Source organism: Felis catus, chromosome A3, assembly GCF_018350175.1.
Source record: "Felis catus isolate Fca126 chromosome A3, F.catus_Fca126_mat1.0, whole genome shotgun sequence".
NCBI classification, from domain to species: Eukaryota; Metazoa; Chordata; class Mammalia; order Carnivora; family Felidae; genus Felis; species Felis catus.
The window spans coordinates 22738895-22761500 of NC_058370.1; the positions used below are offsets into that span (position 1 = coordinate 22738895).

The 22606-nt window shown below is 45.4% G+C and overlaps 2 protein-coding genes across 9 annotated transcripts in view; both read left to right on the forward strand.

Moving 5' to 3' along the window:
* Positions 1-10105, forward strand: part of NDRG3 (NDRG family member 3) — a 70448-nt gene extending 60343 nt beyond the window's left edge. For 3 of the 5 annotated variants that reach the window (XM_019826549.3, XM_019826551.3, XM_019826553.3), the window contains 5 exons: positions 3546-3593; positions 5962-5997; positions 6086-6137; positions 7347-7385; positions 8498-10105. In XM_019826549.3, coding sequence (XP_019682108.1) covers positions 3546-3593; positions 5962-5997; positions 6086-6137; positions 7347-7385; positions 8498-8679 — 357 coding nt within the window. In that variant the 3' untranslated portion in view covers positions 8680-10105. The remainder of the gene's footprint in view (positions 1-3545; positions 3594-5961; positions 5998-6085; positions 6138-7346; positions 7386-8497) is intronic. The other 2 variants (XM_011280881.4, XM_023251266.2) reach the window with 1 other exon arrangement.
* A 2535-nt stretch (positions 10106-12640) lies between these two features.
* The window catches only part of SLA2 (Src like adaptor 2), a 32457-nt gene continuing 22491 nt past the window's right edge, over positions 12641-22606 (forward strand). Inside the window, exons 1-4 of one of the 4 annotated variants that reach the window (XM_011280880.4) lie at positions 12641-13975; positions 17059-17192; positions 21476-21575; positions 21936-22022. In XM_011280880.4, coding sequence (XP_011279182.1) covers positions 17102-17192; positions 21476-21575; positions 21936-22022 — 278 coding nt within the window. In that variant the 5' untranslated portion in view covers positions 12641-13975; positions 17059-17101. Of the gene's footprint in view, positions 13976-15976; positions 16403-17058; positions 17193-21475; positions 21576-21935; positions 22023-22606 lie in introns of those variants that run through there. The other 3 variants (XM_019826555.3, XM_045053654.1, XM_045053655.1) reach the window with 3 other exon arrangements.

Consider the following 22606-nt stretch of genomic DNA (forward strand, 5'->3'; position numbering starts at 1 on the left):
TTGTTTTTTCTTTCATTTCTGGTTACATGTGTCAGGGTTTGCTCGTTGTTATCCAGTTTGGAAAATGAATTCCTCATCAATCACTAGATTTCATCAGACGGGATCATTATTACCTTTGATTGCTTTATGTGCTGCCATTCACTTCGTGGCAAGTAGTATAACTAAACACCATTTGCTTATTGTCAGATTTCTGACAGCCTCAGCCTTCTGCAGCCACCATACACCTGGAACTGTATCAGCAGGCTGGAAGGCTGCTGAGAGACTTTATGCTTTCCTCTGCCTCCTCCTCAAGTACATAACACATTGGTAAAAATAATATATGCTCATTGTAGACAAAATGAAAAAATTAAAAAGTAGAAGGACAGGAGGAAAAATCACAATCCCGTTACCCAAAGGTAAACTATTATCTTTTCCTCTAACATACACTGGGTGATACTAAACATATAAGGTTTGGGGACCTGATTACTGATAGTATTTTTAGTAGCCTTTTTCCATATTATAAAGTCAGTACATACATCTGTATAATATTTAGTCTTGTAAATGTACCTTTGTTTACTTAACCTCATTCTCCAGTTGATTATATCAGATTTTGCACCATTAATAATGTTGCTGTTGAACATCTATAATGAATTTTTGATCATTTCCCTGGGATAGATTTCTAGAAGTGGAATTAATGTGTCAAAAATCATAAACCTTTGCAAAAATTTTTACAACATTTGCCAAATTCCTTTCAGAAGGGATATAGATAGCAGTGTGTTGGTATCAGCAATGTATGAGAGTGCCTGTTTCACAGCATCCTGTCCAGCATTAGATTTTTAAATTTTATTAATAATTTGATAGGTTAAAAATGGTGTCCCACTGTTTTAATATGTATTTTTTTTTATTACAAATGAAGTTGACGTTTTTTATGTCTGCGCTTGTTTTTCCTACAGTGTACGTAACTTAGGTATCTGTGTGAGATTACCGGGTATTCTTTGACAGTCTTCACTTCTGCCCTGTTTAGAGAAAAACATGAGGGAGTAAGGCTTTTTGGAAAGGGAGTCTAGTAACTAATCAGAGGTGTAGATATAGACTAGGTTTATGGGGCTGGGGTGAAGTAGATATGATGATATATTCATACCTCCCTGAATTATCCTGTAAAACATTCTGTGTCTGGTATAAAATACATGGCACGGCTTGAGCACAGAAGTAAATGTGCTCATGTATAAATACATACATACATACATACATACATACATACATACATTCCCCCAGTATTATAAAGTTATAGTGATGATCCCAGTTTTTCATGAAGCAGTTTGATAAAGGTCATTGTTTTCTAACTAAAAGGTAGAGATACATGCTACAAAAATACCTATCAAAAACATCTATTCAGGGGGCCTGGCTGGCTCAGTTGGTGGAGCATGCTACTCTTGATCTTGAGGTTGTGAGTTCGAGCCCCACGCTGGGTGTAGAGATTACTTTTAAAAAATTTTTTTCTTCGTAAACATATAACCTAAAACAAGAAAAGAGTGTTGTTTTTAGAAGATACCCTTAGCAGAATTTTCTAATACTGAATTATTTTTTTTAACTTGCATGGACTTAAAGCAACATTTCCAGTTATTTTACATGACTATATAGATTGGCCAGTACAGCTAAGGTCTTGTGTTCTGATTTCCACACCTTCAGTGTTTATAGATAAGAATTTCAGGAGCCTGTGTGTACCACAAAGTAGATGCTCTTCTAGACAGATTTAGTCTTTCTTCTAGACAGATTCAAACGTAGCTCCCTTGCAAGAGCTAGCATTTTATCCCATAGATTGGTAGGGGTTAGAAGGCTATCCATGCATGGAAGAGCAGGAAGGAACTCCTCAAGTTTTGGTACCTTTTGCTAACTGTTCTTGCTCACTTACTCATTCAGCCTCATTTTTTGAGCTTCCTCCCTATTTGCTCGATACAGTGGAGAATACAAAAATGAGTAAGATGGAGTCTTTGCATTTGGGGAGCTGGAGAGAGTGTAGACATGTCAAAAAACCAACCATTGTGCTTGGCTCAGCTCACCAGCTATGGAGAATTCTTATAGAGTTGGTAGAAATTACAAAGTGGTGAACCAAGGAAAGCATATTTATTATATTAAATCCAGATATGGGAGCTCATTCTTCCAGAAAATATTTATTGCATATCTACTATGTTCTCACCTATACTTGGCAGTTAAGGATCCAGTTTTTAAATTCTCCCCTTCAGAGTTAATGCGTAATTCTGTACTAAACTGGTACATTTGCTTATTACTGCCTGCATTGTCATTTGTATAGAGCAAAACTTTGGTTTGGTGATCCTGGCTTTTAAATCATCCCCTGATTGTAGAAGAGTTTTGTATACCTGCCCATCAGCAATCCCCAGAGTTCAGCCGGATTACTGATTCTTGCCTAGGTAATTTGAATAACTCCCTAACTGGCTTGCTGCCTCTGTAGTCTGTCATACAGGCCACTGCTGGTTACTTTCCTAAAACAACTCAAATCCTTTTACCTCAGAAACCTTCTGTGGCCTCTTGCCTTCTATGGTCAGCTCCAGTCTGCCTCCCAGACTTGCTTCGCTTCGCAGTGCGTCTTCACACCACACTTACTCTGCAGCCCACACGTGCTCTGCACATCCACTTCACATCACCTGGTCCTTTGCTTATGCTTTTCCCTTGACTCTGGAAGTCTTCAAACACCTACCCCTTCTCACTCTATCTCTTGAAATCCTACTTATCCTTCTCGCTCAGCTCAGTTGTGAAATTTTGAAGTGATGTCCTTCAGCCTTGTATTATGTATTTTCACCCCCGCTAGATTCCAGGCTCTTAGCAGTGTTTTTATGTGTGTGCTTGGCAAGCATGTGTAAGAAAAAAGGAGAGATTTAGTTGATCAAATTAGCCATAAAACATTGCTGAACCTGCAGATTATGTCCCTAAAACATTTTCTTTGAGGTCCCTGCTTCCATGGATCTAAGAGTATAAGATACCAAACATGTAAATACATAGGTTGTAATTCTTTATTATGATGACTGCTGTGAGAGAAGAGAACATAGAGTGGTCAGTATTTAGGTGGGGCAGTGAAAGACCTTGTGACTCAGGAAAGAGGGTGTGAGGAATGGCAAACCCAGGACACAGGAAAGGGGTAAGCTGTGGGATGGGGTTGAGCGGGGGTGCAAAGGGCTTAGTCAGGGCCATTTGTGCTGGGAAGCCATCAGGACCCCAGCTGGTGAGAGCCATGGTCCAATTCACATTTAAAAATAGGTAACTAACCCCCAAGTTATGTAGCCAGTAGGAGAAATTAGATTGAACATTTAGTTCTTTACATACTCGCAACAGATTCAGAAAATGAAATTAGCCAGACTTTTTAGATTTACTCAGAAATAATCAGATGTAAAATGCATCACATATCTCTTACTTTGTATTTTGGACATTTCTTTGGCTGATTGAGCCATCTCCAAACTGAGCTTTTGATCTTGGAAGATCATTCTCGTGCCAAGCTATTTCTTATTTTTCTAATGGTTCATAAAATTGTTCTCTCTCTCTTTTTTTTAAAGGTTGAATGCAATTCTCGCCTGAATCCTATAAATACAACTTTGCTAAAGGTAAGGTGTTCTCTTTTCTCATTGCCAGCCAATTTTTAAGTTAATTATACAAGGTTCAAATTACTGTATTTCTGGAATAGTTGCCCAGAAAGAAAGAAAATTTCTCTCTCTGATTGTCTGATTCTCTTTTTTTTTTTTTTAATTTCTTTTTCCTGAATATATTCTCCTTGTAGAAAATTGGAAAAAAGAGAAAAGTAAAGAACAAAATAAATAAAAATTACCCATAATCCTACCACCCAAAGTTCTCCTCTGGTAAAAATATTGGTGTCTTTTTCCTATACACTTTCAGTGGATTTATTTTTTAAATTTATTTATTTATTTTGAGAGAGAGAGAGAGAGAGAGAAAGCGAGCAAAGGAGGGGCAGAGAGCAGGGAGAGATGAATCCTAAGCAAGCTCCGTGCTGTCAGTGTGGATCCCGACACTGGGCTTCGAACTCACAAACCATGAGATCATGACCTGAGCCGAAACCAAGAGTCAGATGTTTAACCAACTGAACTACCCAGATGCCCCATTCCTATACACTTTTTATATCATTAAGGTCATCGAATATTTACAGCCCTGGGTCTGTTTTCCTCAACTTTTGATATGAGCATTTTCCCATGTCATTAAAAACTTCATAAGCATTATTTAATGTTGTGAGAATTAAGATGGAGGGAATTATTTACATGCTAAGTCCTATTGTATTGGTAAGGAAGCTTCCAATGATCTAATGAAGGGGGTGGGTGCATTTTCTTTCTCTTAGAGCAGATAGAGAGCAGCTCTTATATTAAATTTCTGAAATCAGTATCAAGTTTCTTCCCCTATTCATTGTACCCCAGGCAAGAGTGTCAACCTCGCTTTTTCTACAGCCTGTAGTAAAATGTTCAGCCTGACACACTGATTTGAATATGGATTACTGTATTGAAGTGCTGATCTTATGTTGCTTACTGCTACTTTTTCAGCCTGAAAGACCTCTGATTTCTTCCCTTTCTCTTTGAAGTGGCTTGAAAGGGAAGTCCTTTCACCAGAAGTAGGCCATAGTTCCTGGAAATAGAACATGGGGTTAATGCTCTGAGGCAACAGAATGCAGAATGTTCTGAGGTCCAAGTGGTTGATGAACTGGTCCAAAATAGGAAGTCTTTTTATTTGTTTTGTTTTTTAAAGCATATGGTTTCAAATAGTTTTTCCTGCAGGTTTGAATCAGTATTCTGAAAGCATAAAACTGAACTCCGTAGTATCCATGGATGTGGTTATTTCTGGGCAAAAATGCCCACCACTCCAACTATTTAATAGGCATCAAGCTTGGAAATAGTTGCTCTTAATATTTTCTCTCTACGCGTGTTAACTGTTTTATGTCAGTTTTGACTCTTAAACTTCATGAAAATATAGCCTGTGCCAGTTAGGTGTGTTTTATACTTAGATCAGGGTAAATGTTTGTTCCTAATATTATTATTAGAATTTTAGGGTACTGCCTCTTGTTAACCTCAAATTCCTGTGCCTTCTGTAGCATTCCCATCTGCTAAATAACAGTCCCCCACCTCAACGTTTTCATGCTAGTGAATAGAAACGATGGTTTATATCTTTTTCTTGAGAAGTTCCAGCCAGCCTGTACAGGATACTGAGTACAGAATGCATAACAGCTGGAAGGAAGAGAGTAGGCCCGTAGTTGGCTGTCATGCCTTAGAAACAAGGCATGTTTTCTGCAGATTGGCAGAATCTGCTTCACCTGGGAGCTTATTGGAAATGCACGTTCTTGAGCCCCACCCCAGACCTATTAAATCAGAATCTCTAGGGCAGAAACCCAAGAATCTGAGTTTTAACGAGTCTTCCAGGTAATTCCAATGCTTGCTAACAAAACTCTACTCTAGAAATCCTTGCACAGGTGAGAATAACCAGCTGTAAATATTTACAAAGTGAGAGCCTCACCAAATCCAGCTTTGAGAGGAAAGTGAGTTGGCCAAATTCAACATCACCATCTGATTGGAGAAATCCACTTAGTTGAAGAATGAAGATGATATTAGGATGAGAGGGAACTTACAAAGCATGGTACCCTGAGAAGTTAGGGTCACACTGAGGACTCTCAGAGTAGCATTCTTCAAGGTAGTGGCAAAACCAGTGAAGTAGTGGTAACTTCACTGTCACCCTTAATGGAAAATTCTCACCCTGGGCCTGAAAATCAGGCTGTACATCTTACTAATTAATAAGTAGTAAATAATCTTTTCAGATTTATATCCAAGGTTATTGTTAGGATATGTCTTTGTATAAGAGTGCATTGAGGAAACATACACTTTAGTTAAACATTAAGTTAATCCTGTCCTATTTGAAAAGACTCATGGATTCTCAGCACATCCTCTAAGTTTAAGTACTTACATTTTTCTCCTCTTTTAGATGGCAGACTGTGGTGGGCTACCCCAAGTAGTTCAGGTAAGGAGATTGTTTTTTTACAAAGCACTCATTTGATTCTACTTCTCTGCCTGTGCAAAGATTAATACCTTCTTATTTGTTCCCCTAGCCTGGAAAGCTCACCGAGGCCTTCAAGTACTTTTTGCAGGGAATGGGCTACAGTGAGTAGTACAAAACTTTCTTTCTAGCAAAAATTTAATGATAATGGGGTCAATTTTGACATCTGGGGAGCCCACAATTCTCAGGGCATAACCTCTGTGGTAGCCAGCCTAAAGTCAAGTAAAAAACAAAATATTGATGGAATATTCTTCTGTATGTATATATATAAGGTGAGCTAACACTTACTAAACACTTGCCTTGTGCCAGGCGTTCTGTGTTTATAACCTTAAGAGGTAAGTTCTGTTATTAGTCCCATTTTATAGAAGAAGAAACTGAGGCTTAAAGAGACTAATAAACACATTTCCTAGGATAACAGTTCACCTGCAGAACTATGATTCAGACCCTAGCAGTCTGACTCCAGAGTCCATCTTTTCAACCACTGAGACTTAGCCTTTCCTAAACTTGTGAATCTGAAATTTGCATTTGAACTCAGCTGGCAATGATGCCTGGCCTAGAAAAACACAATGGAGACTTCAGAAGAAAAGGGTAATCTCCTCAGTTACATCCGCCCCACAATAGGAAATGAACTTGCAGAGTAGTTTAGAGTGAGTCCAAGGATGTGTCCATATTGTGTGCCACTGTCCTGGTCTCTTGTATTGTGAGACCCCTCAGCTTTCTCATTTGTCACAGACTATCCACACTTGCTCCTTTCTTGGAATTTTTAAGAAGAAAAACTCTCTTCAACCCAGGTACAGAGCTCTTTACCCAGTAGAGTGATTTTTTTCCTGTCTTTGGCATAAGTGTGGTAAATGGCCATTGGACCGCTGCCTGGGGAGCAGCTGACCCCTGGGTACAGCCCTGTGCCTGGCAGGCAGACTGTGTATGTCTCGTCTAGAGTGGCTGTGTCATCCCCGTCTGTGAGCCACTACCACCCGAGCCCACACCCACATCTCTCTGGCTCACTGGGAGGAGAAGTCCCTTCCCTACCCGGTTTTCATCCCTTTCCTAGGAAACAGCTGATCTTCCAGCCCATTTCTGATCCAAAACAGATGGCTGTTGGTAGTGTATGGGGAAAACAGTTGCCCTTGGCTAGTTGAGAGAAGCACCCTAGATGGTAATAAAATATCAGTCAGCCTCACCTCTTCTCTGGGAGCTTAAAATAAAACTTTGTCCCTTAAAGTATTCTGTCAGTGTTTACTAGGCAGCCGAGGTTGCCACTTGGCACTCTTGGATCACTAACCTGCCTTTTCCTGTGTCCATCCTGCTTCCAGTCCCGTATGTGCAGCTCAGTCACCTGAGCACCGAGTCAGGTACCTTCCTCTGTGCTGGCCCCGCCCCTGCCTCCCAGCCATGCTCTCCTGGCTGTATGGCTGCCTGCAGCATGTCCGCGGTTTTCCTGTGCAGTGAGAGCCCGATAGAACGTGGCTCGTTGTTCCCTAAGAGGGTTAGCCTGCAGGTCCAGCCCTGGTTCCCCAGGAAGAAAGGAGCGGGTTGTAATAGCCAAGCTTTCTCTTACCATCCAGATCCAGGATCACAGCAGTACCCAAAACTTTATAGGCAGGGCCCCTCTTCCACCACCACCTACTGATCCTTGCATGAACCCCAGACACAGGAATTAAAGGGTAGCCTTGATTCTAAATAGGAATATCAGAGCCTATGCCTGGAAAACTTGGCAGGTGATGGCATCTTTTGACCCCAGCATTGAAATGACAGCTAAGGGAGTAGCCAGTGCCTCAGGAAGATAGGCAGGGAAGTTATGCCAGGTAAGGCCGTGTCCTGGCCAAGCTGGAGGGACCATAGGGTCAAAGCAGTGGTAGAACAGTAGTCTGAGTGAAACACCCACTCCTAGAGTCCTTCCCTTGCAGGCAGCATGTACCTTGCTGTCTGCATAGAGGTCAGCGCCAGCCCACCTGTCCTCCCCTACACCCACACCTTCCTGGATGTCTCCTCCCCAGGTAGCAAGGATAGCCTGTGGACACGGATGGTAGTCTTGTTGTATCGGGCTTGCACTGTGTTTGTGAAACACCTTCATACTTGTGTGGTTCATCTTTCTTTTGGTTTAGTCTTGCATGCACTGCAGGTTTTGGTTACCCATCTGGGTTCCCAAAGCCTCCTTCCTAATCACTGTATGAATGGCGTGGGCATAGCTAAGAGGCTGTACTCTGGACTTAGGTTTCCCCTTATTCTCCTATAGACTAGAGTTAGCTGAGATTCCAATCAGATCCAGAGGATTAAATGAACCTTGCATATAGCCACTCACCTAAGCAAACAATGCAAAATGGAGATGGCTGTATCTTGTCCTGGGTCTCCCCTTAAATGGGTTGGGAAAGCTAAACATAAAGCAAAGCCTTTGGTGAAATTTCTGGATTAGCTAAGCTTAGCCAGGGCTCCATCTTCTAGTCCTCTTGGTTCTTTCTTGCAGTACCATCTGCCAGCATGACCCGGCTCGCCCGATCACGAACCCACTCAACTTCAAGTAGCATCGGCTCTGGAGAAAGTGCCTTCAGCCGATCTGTCACCAGCAATCAATCAGATGGAACTCAAGAATCCTCTGAGTCCCCTGATGTTGTGGACAGACACCAGACCATGGAGGTGTCCTGTTAAGCAGATGATCCTCCCCTGGACCATGCAAGTCCATCCTCCTTCAAACGACCACTCCATAATATAACATTTCATCCAGCAAACTGGCATCTATCTTTAACTCCTGCATGGCCACTGACACTCTCTGGTATCCTGGATTTATCATTCTCTCTGCTTGCCCACCCTCCTTTTTGTATGTACCAAGAACCACTTCCTTGCCATTACTATAACATTCCAGCATCTTTAGCTGATCAGATTTCCGTATCTTCCCTTGCCAGCTTTTCTTCGTGCTTTCCCAACTACGTATCTGACAAGATTCTTTGATCCTGGTGTATGTGTGTGAGCACGCGTGTCTGTGTTTGTGTGTGCATAGTTCTGTGATTTTAGATATGCTTTCTTGTAGAGCTTCTGCAAAACAACAAAAAAAAGGGGGACTTTTTTTTTTTTTCCGTTTCATTTTCAATGGTGTTTTTAAGGGAAATCTACAGAACAGGTTTCTAGGCTGGGTAGACCCCTGCATTCTCTTTTGGTTCCAAATTAGTCAACAAGATTTGCAAAGTGACTTCAGCAGCTCTGAGGAATGTGGAAGATCATGATTACTATTGATTGTGACCAATAGAAGGGAGCCTGTTACATAAGAGAGGCAGGCAGGGTGGCCAGCTACCTTGTTCTGTCCAAATGCATTTACATATGTTATTCTGTAAATAAAGGGGAGGGATAATATTCTTTTAGAAGCCCAGGAATGATGAGGTTCTGATGCAATATGGAGTTTTCCTAAGAAGTGAGCGTGGCTTAATTACTGGACTCTCTTAGCACAGGAAGGTGGAAAACAAAATATCAGGCCTCTGCTCTGCCAGAGCAAAACTGCTGTTGCTGCAGTGTCTGATAACACTTACCAGATATCCACAAGAAGTGCCTCCTGAGTCTGATGAAGAGTGTTTCTCCACCCCTCAATCCTCAGAGAAAGGAGAGGTATGGCCTGAAAATTACATAGATGGTGAGGAAACAGCTGGGGGAAAAAGGCACAGACATCAACGGAATATCATGTATAATAGGCATAGCCTTGACTTCAGCTGACTTAGTGGATGCTAAGTGAAATTGGTACAGAACCCATTTCTCAGAAAGATTTTTGACAGTTCTTTAAAAAGAGAGGGAAGGGGCTAGTCTATAAGGACAGAGTATGCAGGTACAGTTGTGTTTAGTGGAATGCTGTGTGAGGGGTCACAGCCAGCCAGAGTATCACTGGGAAGAGGATGAAACCAGCTGCCGCACAGCAGGGCCCCGGCTCGTGATGGCATCAGCTGTAAGCTCAGGGTTAGACAGTTCCGAATCTTAGGAAGGGGCTTTTCAGACACACTGTTCGCTTTCTGCTGAGATAGGGAATGCGTCACTCTGCCGGAGTACAACTTTTTACAGATTATTAAATAAAGCTGTATATGTCTCATTGTTACCTGATTGCTGGTGTTATTTCTCTCAAGCCACTCACTGGGGTTCAGGGTGGAACCAGGGTACTTGTGTTTTTGGGCTTCATGCTGGGCTTTTTCACATACCGATCATTATCTCACCCAAGAAGAAATGAAGACTCCGGATAAATAATTTGCCCAAGGTCATACCAGTAAGCCCATCTAGGAGTGCACTCCAGGCCCATCTGACACACTGCTATTCCCCTCAAACCAAAAATCATCAGAAGCCCGATCGTGTGGCTTATAATGAAGGAGGAAACGCTAAGGTCTTGGAAAGGTGTTTCACATTTCAGCTCTGCCACCTTTGGGGGTAGATTTAGTAGTCTGCAACCACATGCCTGGGTTCCTCAAGCAGACCAGACTGCATTTCTCCAGAAATGGCTCTTTGTATCGACCAGTAACATTAGGAGGCCACCATCAGTTTCAAATGATCCAGGGGCTGCTGCTACCATATAGTAAGTACATCGAGGTTGCTGTGTCTATGGAAGATACTTGTAACATGACATGGACCCTGCTCATCCTGGGAAAGGAGATGAAGCAAATGCATGTGGACAGAGATACAGGGCACTGAGCTGAATTCCCGACAATACAGGACAACAGTTTTTGAGCTGGAGGTGGTCTGATGGTCGCAGTTCTTAAAACCCACATCACTCTGGCCTTCTTGCCACACCTGACATGAATGGCTGCCTGCTTTCCCACCATAGCCTTGTGACTGGAGTCAGGCTGCAACTGACTACACCTGATTGGTCCATACCATACTTTTTTCTCTTATCATTTTCATTTCCTTTCTCCCTGTTCAGTCCAGAAACACTTGGATGCCTGCTTTGTGAGAGTCAAGGAAATGGCCACTTAGATTACCCAAGATGATTATATAAAAGCTCTTCCATGTAAATCATCTTACCCAGTTCTTACAGCACCCCTGCAAAGTGGTCAAGTCTGTTTCATAGACAAGGAATGGGTGAGGAGAATTAAGTGATTTGGCCGAGGTCACCTAGCCTGAAAATTTTTCCAGTTCTTCCAAAATCAATGCATTTTCATATTCAGCCTTTTTTAAAATAAGATTTTATTATATCACTTTCTGGCATTATCTTTTTTTGTTTTTTAATGTTTATTTTTGAGAGAGCATGAGTGGAGGAGGGACAGAGAGAGGGGGACAGAGGATCCTAAGTGGGCTCCATGCTGACAGCAGAGAGCCCAATGCAGGGCTCGAACTCACAAATCGTGAGATCATGACCTGAGCCAAAGTTAGACACTTAGCTGACTGAGCCATCCAGGTGCCCCTCATATTCTGCCTTTTATTGAGCATCTGTCATAGGCTGGGGGCCTTTGTACCATCTATATGTTTCATAATATTGGTCCGGTGAGGTAAATGCTAGTCCTATTTTATGGATGAGAAACAGGCCCAGAGGTGCTACAAGTGGTCACAAAACTAATAAACAGCAGATCCGGGCTTTTAAACTAATTCTCAGGTGCCTCCTTTGATTTAACCTTGAGGCCAGTCTGTCAAATAAGAAGGTGGACGTCAGAGTTGTATGCAGACAAGAGCAGGAGGGTGGGCCTGTGCTCTCTTCCCTCCCTGCCACAGGCCACATTCTTTGGCCATCACCCATTCTAATATTCTAATTAGAATGATCTTACACAGGATGTGCCTCCACTCTGGCTCCTTTCAGCTCTTTACACCAAGTGCCCGTGGAGTTAAACCTCAAACCAACCTTCCCTGGGAGAAAAAACCTGAGCTGGAATGTGTTCTTAGGCTGGCAGGGCCCGAGAAAAGACTATGGTCTGAGCTATAGTCAGGAGCTATTTCAGTGCCATTTTGTGTTAAAAAGCGATGTCTCCAGGAATACTAAGCCCCCTAATGGAAAGGCAGCCATAGGTGTGGTTATTTAGACTTTAATGAGATGAGGATTTTATTTAAATTTTAATGAATGAGGTAACAAAGACAATTCTATCAAATTCCTTATCCTGGGGCGCCTGGGTGGCTCAGATGTTTGACTTCATTCAGCTCAGGTCATAATCTCATGGTTCTTTAGTTCAAGCCCTGCATCGGGCTGTTTCTGTGCAGGGTCTGCTTTGGATCCTGTCTCCTTCTTTCTGCCCTTCCCCCCCCCCCCCCCCCCCCCCCCCCCCGCTCACACATACTCTCTCTCAAAAATAAACATTAAAAAGATTTTTTGGGAATGCTGGTGCAGCCACTCTGGAAAACAGTATGGAGGTTCTTCAAAAAACTAAAAATAGAACTACCCTACGACCCAGCAATTGCACTACTAGGCATTTATCCAAGGGATACAGGTGTGCTGTTTCGAAGGGGCATATGCACCCCAATGTTTATAGCAGCACTGTCAATAGTAGCCAAAGTATGGAAAGAACGCAAATGTCTATCGATGGATGAATGGATAAAGAAGATGTGGTATATATGTACAATGGAGTATTACAGACTGAGGGTTACAGGACGGGTTGTGGGAGGGGGGATGGGCTAAATGGGTAAGGGGCAGTAAGGAATCTACTCCTGAAATCATTGTTGTACTATATGCTAACTAATTTGGATGTAAATTTAAACAAAAAATAAAAAATAAAACAAGTTAAAAGATTTTTAAAATTCTTTATCCTAGCTGAGTGATTCTCAAGCTTGGGCTGTGTATTAGAACACCTGGAGGGCTTGTGGAAAGCAATTTGCTGGCCCCACCTATGGAGTTTCTGATTTAGCAGATCTGAGATGGGGCCCAAGAATTTTTATGTCTAACAAACTCCCAGATGATGCTGAGGCTGTTGGCCTGGGACCACACTTAGAGAACCACTGTCTTGGTCGTATTGCCCAAAGTGGTTCATGGACCAGCATTGTGGGGTATTGCCTGGGAGTTGTTAGCAGTACAGAATCTTAGGTCCCACCCCAGACCCACCAAACTAGAATCTGCTATTTAATAAGATCCCCAAAGGAGAGCCTGGGTGGCTCAGTCGGTTAAACTTCTGAGTTCAGCTCAAGTCATGATCTTCCTCTCTGCCCCTCCCCCAGTAGTGTATCTGCTCCCTCTCTCTCCTTCTCTCCGTCCCTCTCTGTCCCTCTCACTCCCTCCCTCCCTCTCAAAAATAAATATTTAACAAGATCCCCAAGGAATACCTATACACATTAAAGATTAGGACACATCACTCCAAGGCAGTGTTTCCCCCAAAGCCAGTCAAGGGAATCTCTTGGGAGTGTATAAAATTCAGATTCCTTGGCTTTCCTCTGGTGACTTGGACACAGAAGATGGGGGATCCCAGGAATCTGATACCAGCGAGAGACTCAGGTGATTATAATGGTCAGGTAAGCATGGGAAACTCCTCACTTACCTCAGTTCCATGTTCCTCAGGCAAGACCAAGCCACAAAGCCAGAGAAAAACCTCTCCCTCTAGGATGACAAGGCAGCTGCTTCTCCTTTAGAAACAGGAACTTGGGGAAGGTGGCTCCTTGATGGTCTGTGATGCCGTCAGAGGAAATGGGTGGTTGTGAGAACCACAGAGCCTGCAGATGTGAGCTGGGAGCCCCAAAGACCCTATGATAGAGCTCAAAGAGCCCCGAGCCTTCTTCCCTGGCCTAGCTGTGCTTGGGAGGGCTGCCCAGTTGGGGGTCTCTAAGGAGCATGAGTCTCCTTTCTCATCCCAGGTGTACAAATTGCTGAGCACTGCAGATGCAGAGCTACCCACAACGATACCAAGAGCATCTCTCTGAAGACACTCCCAAGCTGAGAGGATTCTGGGTGCCCTAGGACTAAGGACTTTGGAAGATGTCCAGAAGGGCCCTTCAAAGCCCTATCCTCTCCAGTCAAAGCATGCATCTAAGCTGAGCCCTGGCCCCAAGCTTTGATGACTGGAAACCAGTAAGTATGTTTGCTTGGTATGTAAGCTTGGTATGTTTGTAAGTATGTAAGTATGGTCTCAGGACTATGAGGAAGGATGGTCCCCCCCAGAGGCTGGAAGTGAGCTTTACAGTGGGGGAAGGAGTTCCAGGAAAAGAAGTGGTTCTGTTGAGGATGTAAGGGGGTGGTTTTGAGGGTCCCCAAAGGAACCCAGGCCTTTGGCCTCCCCTGCCCCCAAAGCATTACATTATTTCCTCCAGCTTGTCTTCATGTCTCTTCTGGTCCCATCTCAGTCACCAATTTGCTGTATGATTTTGGACCCCCCTCTGGCTACAGCCTTTCAACGTCAGTGAATGAGAGGAGTCTGGATTATAATCTTTGAAGGCTATAAAGTCTACAATTCCTCTCAAAAGGGTGATACTTCTCAGCTGAGAGAGAGAGAGGTCTCCCTTTAGCTTAATCAAATTCATCACTCTTAACCTCTGCCGCTGAGAAATTATCTCCAGAAGCACAAAAACAAAGATGTGGATTATAGACCCAGGCTCTGCACTAACCAGCTACATGAGAGTGAACACGAGGTTGTTCTCTCTGAGCCCTGATCACTGTACGTGAATGGGTTTCAAAGCTGCCGACCTCTCAAATGATCAAGTGAGAAGATCAAAAAACAACCGTAGGCAGTGTGCTGATCTCAGCAGCCTTTACTGTTTTCCTTCCACCCACTGGCCTGGGCCCCCTAGAAAGTGCCTTGCACATAGTTAATTTTTCAAAGACTTGTGCAATTAATAATTAGGTTCTCTCTAAAGTTTTGGCCAACATCTCCTCCTTCTAGGCCTGCACACCCCGTGGTCTTCATTTGCCCCCAGGAAGTGCCCTGGCCCTGACCAGGCCAGGTGAAGGGAGCTGGCAGAGGTCTGGGGAGCTTCCAGCCTCACTGTGGCTCTCCTACCTCTCTTGGGTCCATCCCCCAGCTCCACTTGCTGCAGAAAGAAGTCTCTGGGTTTAGTAAAGTTGGTGACTATGGTGACTTTGTCTTGTTGAAGGAGGGAAAAGGAAACTAACCTTTACTGAGCACTCTATACCAGGCTCCCCGACTTCTCCCCACAACCTAGTTGGTACTATAGTTGGTACTATCCCTGATTCAAAGATGAGACAGAGGTTATGTGCTTTGCCCAAGGTCACAAATGGAACCTGGTTGGTCTGAATTAGTCACTCATGCTACCCAGGAAAGATTTCTCTCTGAGATTTTTCTGGACTTGTGTCTGCACAGTTAAGCATAGAGCTTGTATCTGATACCCAAGGGAAAAGGAAAGGCTGGTGAGCAACAAGAATGTTCAAACCCTGATATGAAGAGGAGCTGTAGCAGTGAGGGCATTAGAGCCCATTTCAGGCTGTCACAGCTTCAGGATCCCAAAGTCTGAGCAGGAAGTAGGTGCTGGAAGCCATTTCCTGAAGATGGGCCTATTTTCTATTAAAGAGCTCCATCCTCATGAGTACTGAACTCTCCATGATGATGACAGAAACCCATACTTAACCAGGCATGGTGAAGGGTTCAAAGGCAAGGCCAGTGCTATGTCACTGTGGCATTCTGTGATCTCCTCCAGGGAACCAAACTGGTATAATTATTCCTTGTCTCTACTGAAAAGGATGGAACCATCTGAAAGAATGAAACTACCTCCCTGAATTACTTTAATAAAGTTTTTGAAAAAATTAGCATTACCCTAGAAACCTGGGAATTAAAATGATTCTAGGGACGCCTGGGTGACTCAATCGGTTAAGTGTCCTACTTTGGCTCAGGTCATGATCTCACGGTTCATGAGTTTGAGCCTTGCGTTGGGCTCTGTGCTAACAGCCCAGAGCCTGGAGCCTGCTTAGGATTCTGTGTCTCTTCTCTCTCTCTGCCCCTCCTCCACTTGTGCGCGCTCTCTCTCTCTCTCTCTCTCTCTCTCTCTCTCTCTCTCTCTCTCAAAAATAAACGTTAAAAAAAATTATTCTAAGGATAAGACACTTGTCCAAAGAGCTAATAATCACTTTGGCCCATTTAGCTAGTGTGTGTTGAGTGCCTTTTATGGGCCAAATGTCTCATGAAATGTTGAGGAAATAGGCAAAAGGAGATCTTTGTACTCATTAAGCCATAGAATAATGGCAAATTAAACAAGTAAACACTCTAATAAATGAATAATTAAAACTTGGGAAGGAGGCACCTGGCTGCCTCAGTCAGTGGAGCATGCAACTCTTGATCTCGGGATTGTAAGTTTGAGCCCCACATTGGGTGTGGAGATTACTTAAAAAATAAAATCTTAAAACAACAACAAACAACAACTTGAGGAGGAGCACAACAGGGAGTCGACAGAGAGAGTGGCCTCTGGTGAAGTGACATTCAGGACACAATAAATGAAACGGCCCTGGCCAAGCTTTTCTCATGCCTTATCTCTTGGACCCGGATGTTGGGTATTGTTATCCCCATTTTTCAGATGGAGGCAAAAAGCAGGGAAGTGGCTCAACAGCCAATCCCTCCAAAGCCTTATAAGTCATCGCTATGGCATGCAGTCTCCTAGTCATCTTACTTTGCCCTGTGCAAAACAGTGACACTGAGCACTAATAACTGTGCTCAGTGTCACCGTAGCTTGTTGTGACATGAGTTCCCAAGCCTCCTTGGATCCCCACCCTTGCCCACCTCTAACCCTAGCCATGGGTCCTGTCATTGTGCCCTGCCACCCAGTGGCAGAATGTGATCCCACATCAGGAAATAGTTCAGAGTAGGCCTGTCATAGGAATAATTGCTGAGGGCTGGGGGATTCAGGGAAATCTTGCCAGGGAAGGGTGGGATCCAGACAGGCCCCAAGAGGGAAAAGGACATTCCAACCAGTGGGCCACATAGGCAAAAGCCCAGAAAAAAAAGAGTAGAGTATGGCTGCAGTGTAGAAAAGGTAGGCCTGCCAGAGAAAATGGTCTAGTTGCAGAGAGCCTCCTGAGTCTGGTGGAGGGGCTGGAGTCTGGTCCTGCTGGGAGGGGCATCATTCCCTTTTGCCAGCAGGGCTGAACTGGGAAGGGAAAGGGTGTCTGAGTATCCGGGGCCTCTGTGTCCATCACAGTATCTCTTTCAGATTTCCCTTGACCCTGTGCTTCTGAGTGGTCTGCTGAGGAACGATGGGAGGACAGCCCAGCAGAGGGAAAACCCAGCCAAGCCCAAGCTCAAGCCCCTCTGTCCAAGGCCCAGGCCCTGTGCCCACGCAAGCAGGTAGGCTGTGGGCCCTTCCCACACACGGTAAGGTTGCACAGCCCCAGACACCACTGCCTCTGTGGGCTTTCCTGACCAGCCACTCCAGCCTGACTTCAGGTGTCAGTGAGTGCCTGCTGTATACCAGGCCCTTCTTTGTGAACCCTACAGGCAGTGTCCCTGCTCTGGGGAAGCTTACGTTTCAGCAGTCAGAACATTAAACAACTAGATAAACTAGAAAATGTGAGTAACAGGTGCTAACCAAGAGGGCGTATTAGTCCCCCAGGTGTCTCCCAAGGCTTCCCTACTCCTCAACCAGTTTATTAGGAAATTGAGCTGCTAATTCCAAGACCAAATCTAAGACCAGCTCCACTTCTGTAGCTCTCCAAAGCTGTACTTTCCGGTATAATAGCCCCTAGCCATTTGCAGCTATTTAAATTCAAAGTAAGATTAATTAAAATGAAATTAAATATGTGGCTCCTCAGTCACATCAGCCACATTTCAAGTGCTCAGTTGCCATATGTAGCTAGTGTTTACCTATTGGACACCACAGTTTTATAACACTTCCATCATCACAGAAAGTTCTATTGGACATCATTGCTGCAAAGTGTCTCTTCTTAGCCTGTACAACATTTGGAACAAAATTAAAGGCATGGTAATTGGAAGAAACTGGGACATATAATGCATACGCTGAACCTACAACTATGACTTTTAAGATAGTCCTGACTGAAAATGCCCATTTTTAGGACAATCAAAATATCCTAGAAATTCTAACATTTTGGTATCAAAACTATAGCCCCAGTTTGTTTCTTGTTCCCCCAAACAACCCACAAATAGTTTCTCGAATCACATCCTGATTTGGGGTTTTGATGGTGTATTCATCAGGGTTCTCCAGAGAAACAGAACCAATAGTGTTTGTGTATGTGGGTGTGTGTGTGTGTGGACACAGAATTTATTTTAAGAAATTGGTTCATGCAATTGTGGGGGCTGGCAAGTCTGAATTCTGCCAGATAGGCTGACAGGCTAGAGGCCCAGGGAAGAGTTAAGATTGAAGTCAAGTCTGGGGGCAGAATTCCCTCTTGCTTTAAGAACCTCAGTCTTTTTGTTTTAAGATCTTCAACTGACTGGATGAGGACCATCCACATTATGGAGAGTAATCTACTTTATTCAAAGTCCACTGATTTAAATCGTTATCTCAGGGCACCTGGGTGGATCAGTTGGTTAAGCATCTGACTCTTGATTTTGGCTCAGGTCATGATCCCAGAGTCATGGGATTGAGCTCTACATTGGACTCCAGGCTCTGTACTGAGCATGGAACCTGCTTAAGATTCTCTCTCTCTCACTCTGCCTCTCTCCCCGACTCACAAACATTCTCTTGCTCTCTCTAAACAAACAAACCAACCAAACAAACAAACAAAAAATTGTTATCTTCACAGCAACATCTAGACTTCTAGACTGGTGTTTGACCAAATATCAGGGTACTGTGGGCCAGCCACATTGACACATAAGATTGACCATCACAGATAACAGATTACTCTAAACCAAGCAGCACTTTTAGGAGGACTGACATGGGCACACACTTAAACAGAACTAGGAGACTACAGAGCCAAATACCTGGATGTCTGGGCAGAAGCTATCCCCAATCTGAAAATTCCCCTGCAATAGCTGAGGCTTCTTTCCCCTCCTCATCCCTTCCCCTAATATCCTCATCTTCCTAATGCCAGCCTCCCACAGGCATTAATGCCCTGGGCTCTGTAGTTCTGTTGGGGAGGCAGCTGCCTCTTTGTAGCCACTCAGTCTGCACAAAGAGCCTGGGGCCCACCAGGCTGAGCAGGAAGAGACCTGGAAACCACACAGACCTCCCCCTCGTTTCCTCTGAATCTAGCCACAGGCCACGGCCCCAATGCTGCTCTGAGTCATGGCCAGGCTGCTGAGGGGGCTGACCTCCGGCAGGTGCTCTGGGGGTTCTCCCTGCCTGTGAGACCCGAGGGGAACTGTGTTCTTCTCTCTGACAGGGTCTCCAGGGGGAAGTGTGGGCCTCTCTCTTGGTAGGTCAACCCCTGGTCCCAGCAAGAGGACAGATTTGGGGCAGCCCCTTCCATGAGTCATTTGTCCATCAGTCTTGCATCTGTTCAGAATCTACCAAGGCTCTACCACATGCCAGGCCTTGTGCCGGGGCCAAGGGACATAGAATGGACAAGATAGGCACAGCCCCTGCCTTCAGAGACAGTCAAGTCCCAGAGACAGGAGCTAAACCAATAGTCAGTTGCAGTTGTTATATTTTGGTGACAGTGTGTTTTAAGGGGTTCTTATTGAAAGTGTGTGCTGAGGGACTCATCACAAAGACTTCACCAAGAAGGGACATTTTATCCAGGGAGTGAAGGATGAAGGCGAGCTGTCCAGGAGGATGGTCAGTGAGTGGGACAGCAAGCATATGCAGCTCAGTAACAAGTAGGGGTGCAATTCCAGGGCTTCCAGGAGGCAAAGGGGTCCTTCCAGGCCATCTTGTTGAAGGATGCCCTCCACAAGACTTGCTTGCATTGTTTATCTGGGCATCAGGCATTTTCAGGCATCAGGCATTTCCCTGCACCATGTGATGGCCAGGCCCTGTGCTATATAGACAGCTTTGAGGAGCTCCATTCTGTGGTCACCATGTGGATCGGCACATGTGTCTGGGAGGACATGTAGGAACCAGGTCCCTTTCTGGGAATGCCGTGTCATTCTTCCCATGTCCACCTGGAGCCTAGGCCCTTATATCACACAGTGTCCAAATCTGGGTCTGCCCCACCCATCCCCTGGGTCCTTGTCTGTTCATCTGCTCTCCCTTCCCCATCTCCTGGGGCATCTGTCTAGAAGGCTTCATAGAGCCTGCTGAGGCCTTGGATCCTTCAGGAGCATCTATGAGACAGATAAACTTTTCTTGCTGACCTTGATTGCTTTTCATAGCTTGATGCACTGATGTGCTAACAAGTCTGTCTCTCTTTTCCCTTTGTTTCAGAGACCCCTGATGAACTGGGATAAGGAGGAAGGAGAGGGAGGGACACTGGATGTGGGTGAAGTGGCTCTCAGCAGCCTGTGGAGGGCAGGGTTTTCAGGATGAGAAAGCCCAGACAGATATCAGGAGGTCTAGTTAGAATGGGCAGGCTGATCCCTGAGGTGGACGAAGGATGAACATCCTGTGCTGAGGGAGCTGCTTGCCACCTACCATCCAACCTCAAAGTTGGGCCTCATGACCACTGTGTCTTTGGGACCAGTCCTGGTGTGATGGGGCAGGGGTAAGGGGAGGCTTAGCATCCTCTGGCTCCATGGCTTCCTCTCTGAATGTCAGTGTCCCAGAGAGTCTGGACTTTTTTGGTGAGGTGCTACAGCTGTCCAGCCAAGTCCCCCCAACTTGGGCCCATGAGTAAGCCACAATGGTCACCCAACCCAACAGTGCCCCATGGGAAGAGGGACAGGGAATGCCATAGAAGCTACTTCTGGCACAGTACCCTACCTCATCTCAGTTGCCTTGCTGAGCAATGGGGCTGACCAGAGAGGACTACCCCGGAGCTTGTGAGGGCTGAGGTGATGCGTGCAGCACCCAGTCAGATCCTGACACTCAGCAGCCACTCAGTAAGGGATGGCAGGCATGTGGCCAGGATGCTTGACTGGGCCACATACACTTGCTGAGTGTTTACTCTGGGCCAGGCCTGGTATAGTGGGCCCCTGGGACCCCAAGTTTTCTCGGCAGCACAGACCTACACCTGTCATTTTGGACAAAGACCATGGGAGAGCCATGCTCCCCACATGCATGGCATTGTGGAGTTACAAAGCCTGTACACATCTGTGATTTCATTGGCTCCTCCAGGAGTCCTCCTCCTCCTATGCTCACCCTGGACTTCACCCCTCAAAGTTAGTCCATCCAGTGCCCATGTCATTAGAACTTGTAGAAACTGAGCTCAGAGATCTGTGCTGATAACCTGATTAGAGCTGTAGTTTTTAAGTTTGCTGAGCAGGGGAATCCTTTTATCAAAATCTTCTTGAAGATCTCCATATAAAAGAGGATTATAGCCAGGGGCCCCACTCCTCTTGACACACTAACCTATTCCCTGAGGTGACTCCAAAAGATGTCTGGGCACTCCTAGGGCTCTGCAGAGGCCCACTGAAAAGGCTTCAGATTCCAGGGTGACCCTCTTGGAATCCCAGCAGGCATGATCCCCAGGGTGCCCATGAGGGAGTTGATTGTGGAAGCCCGGACTCCACTAGACTTCACATGTGGAGGGAGGACTAGCCGAAAAGGTGACCATCTCTGTCCCTCTATGCAGAGAGAAACAGGGCCACAGCTGTGGCCCTGAGCAGTTTCCCGGTAGGCGAGCACACAGAGCTGTCGCTGAGACTGGGGGAGCCGTTGACCATCATCTCTGAGTAAGTCCTCCTGCGGGGAAGGATGGGGTGCTCTGCTCTCTCTCCCTGACACCTGAAGATACACTATTGGGAGAAGGGGCCCTTCCCTCCAGAAGAGAAGAGCATGGCCTTTGGTGCTGAGCTCACATATGGCCCTAATGATTTCAGGAAGCTTGACACACCTGCAGGAAGAAACAGTAGGTGGGCAGGGCCTTGCAGGGGGCCCTGAATCCTGCCATCTATTGCCCAGGAGGTACCAGCACTGGGTGGTACAAGGAAACCTGGGAATCACAGGTGGGATAGGTGGCCAGCCACAGGAGCCAGCCTGGTGGGTCCTCATGAATCCTAAATGAGCAGTTCCCCTCTCCTTTCTCTCTCCAGAGATGGAGACTGGTCGACGGTGGTGTCAGAAGTTTCAGGCACAGAATATAACATCCCCAGCATCCACGTGGCCAAAATCTCCCATGGGTGAGTCCACACCCCAGGCCCTGACTTAAGGGAACATCCTGCTTTCTCTTCCCACAAGCATATCCTTTATGGCCAGTCCTATGCTGAGCAAAACTGGGGAGAGGGGAGAATCAGGCCTGGGCCCTGCCCTCAAGAAGAGTGAACAGCTAGCCCTCTCAGGTCAGCCTGTGAGACTTGGGAGCCCGGAGGAGGGGGCTCAGAAAGGCCCCATAGAGATGTCTTCTGGGCTTTGGAGGGTGGCCAGGAGTTCAGTGAAGGGGAATGCCGAAAGGGAGTAGCCTTGAATATGTGTCCTAAATGTCCTGAGGCAAGAAAATGGAGGGGTGGTGCCCCACAACTTAACAAGCCTGTCTTTCTAAGAGGTGCCTCGAGGGAAGGCAGGACATGGGGGATGCAGGGTCTCTTACAAAGTGTGGGCCACTGCTCTCCGAGAGTGAGTGACAAAAGAAACTGACTCCAGAGCAAATTCTGTGTCGTGAGAGAGAAAGGAAGTGAACTGTCTTTGGGTGGGATCTACCTGCATAACATGGAGTCATACAAGTACACTGTGTGTGACAGCCACTCTCCTGAGAGAAAGTACAGCT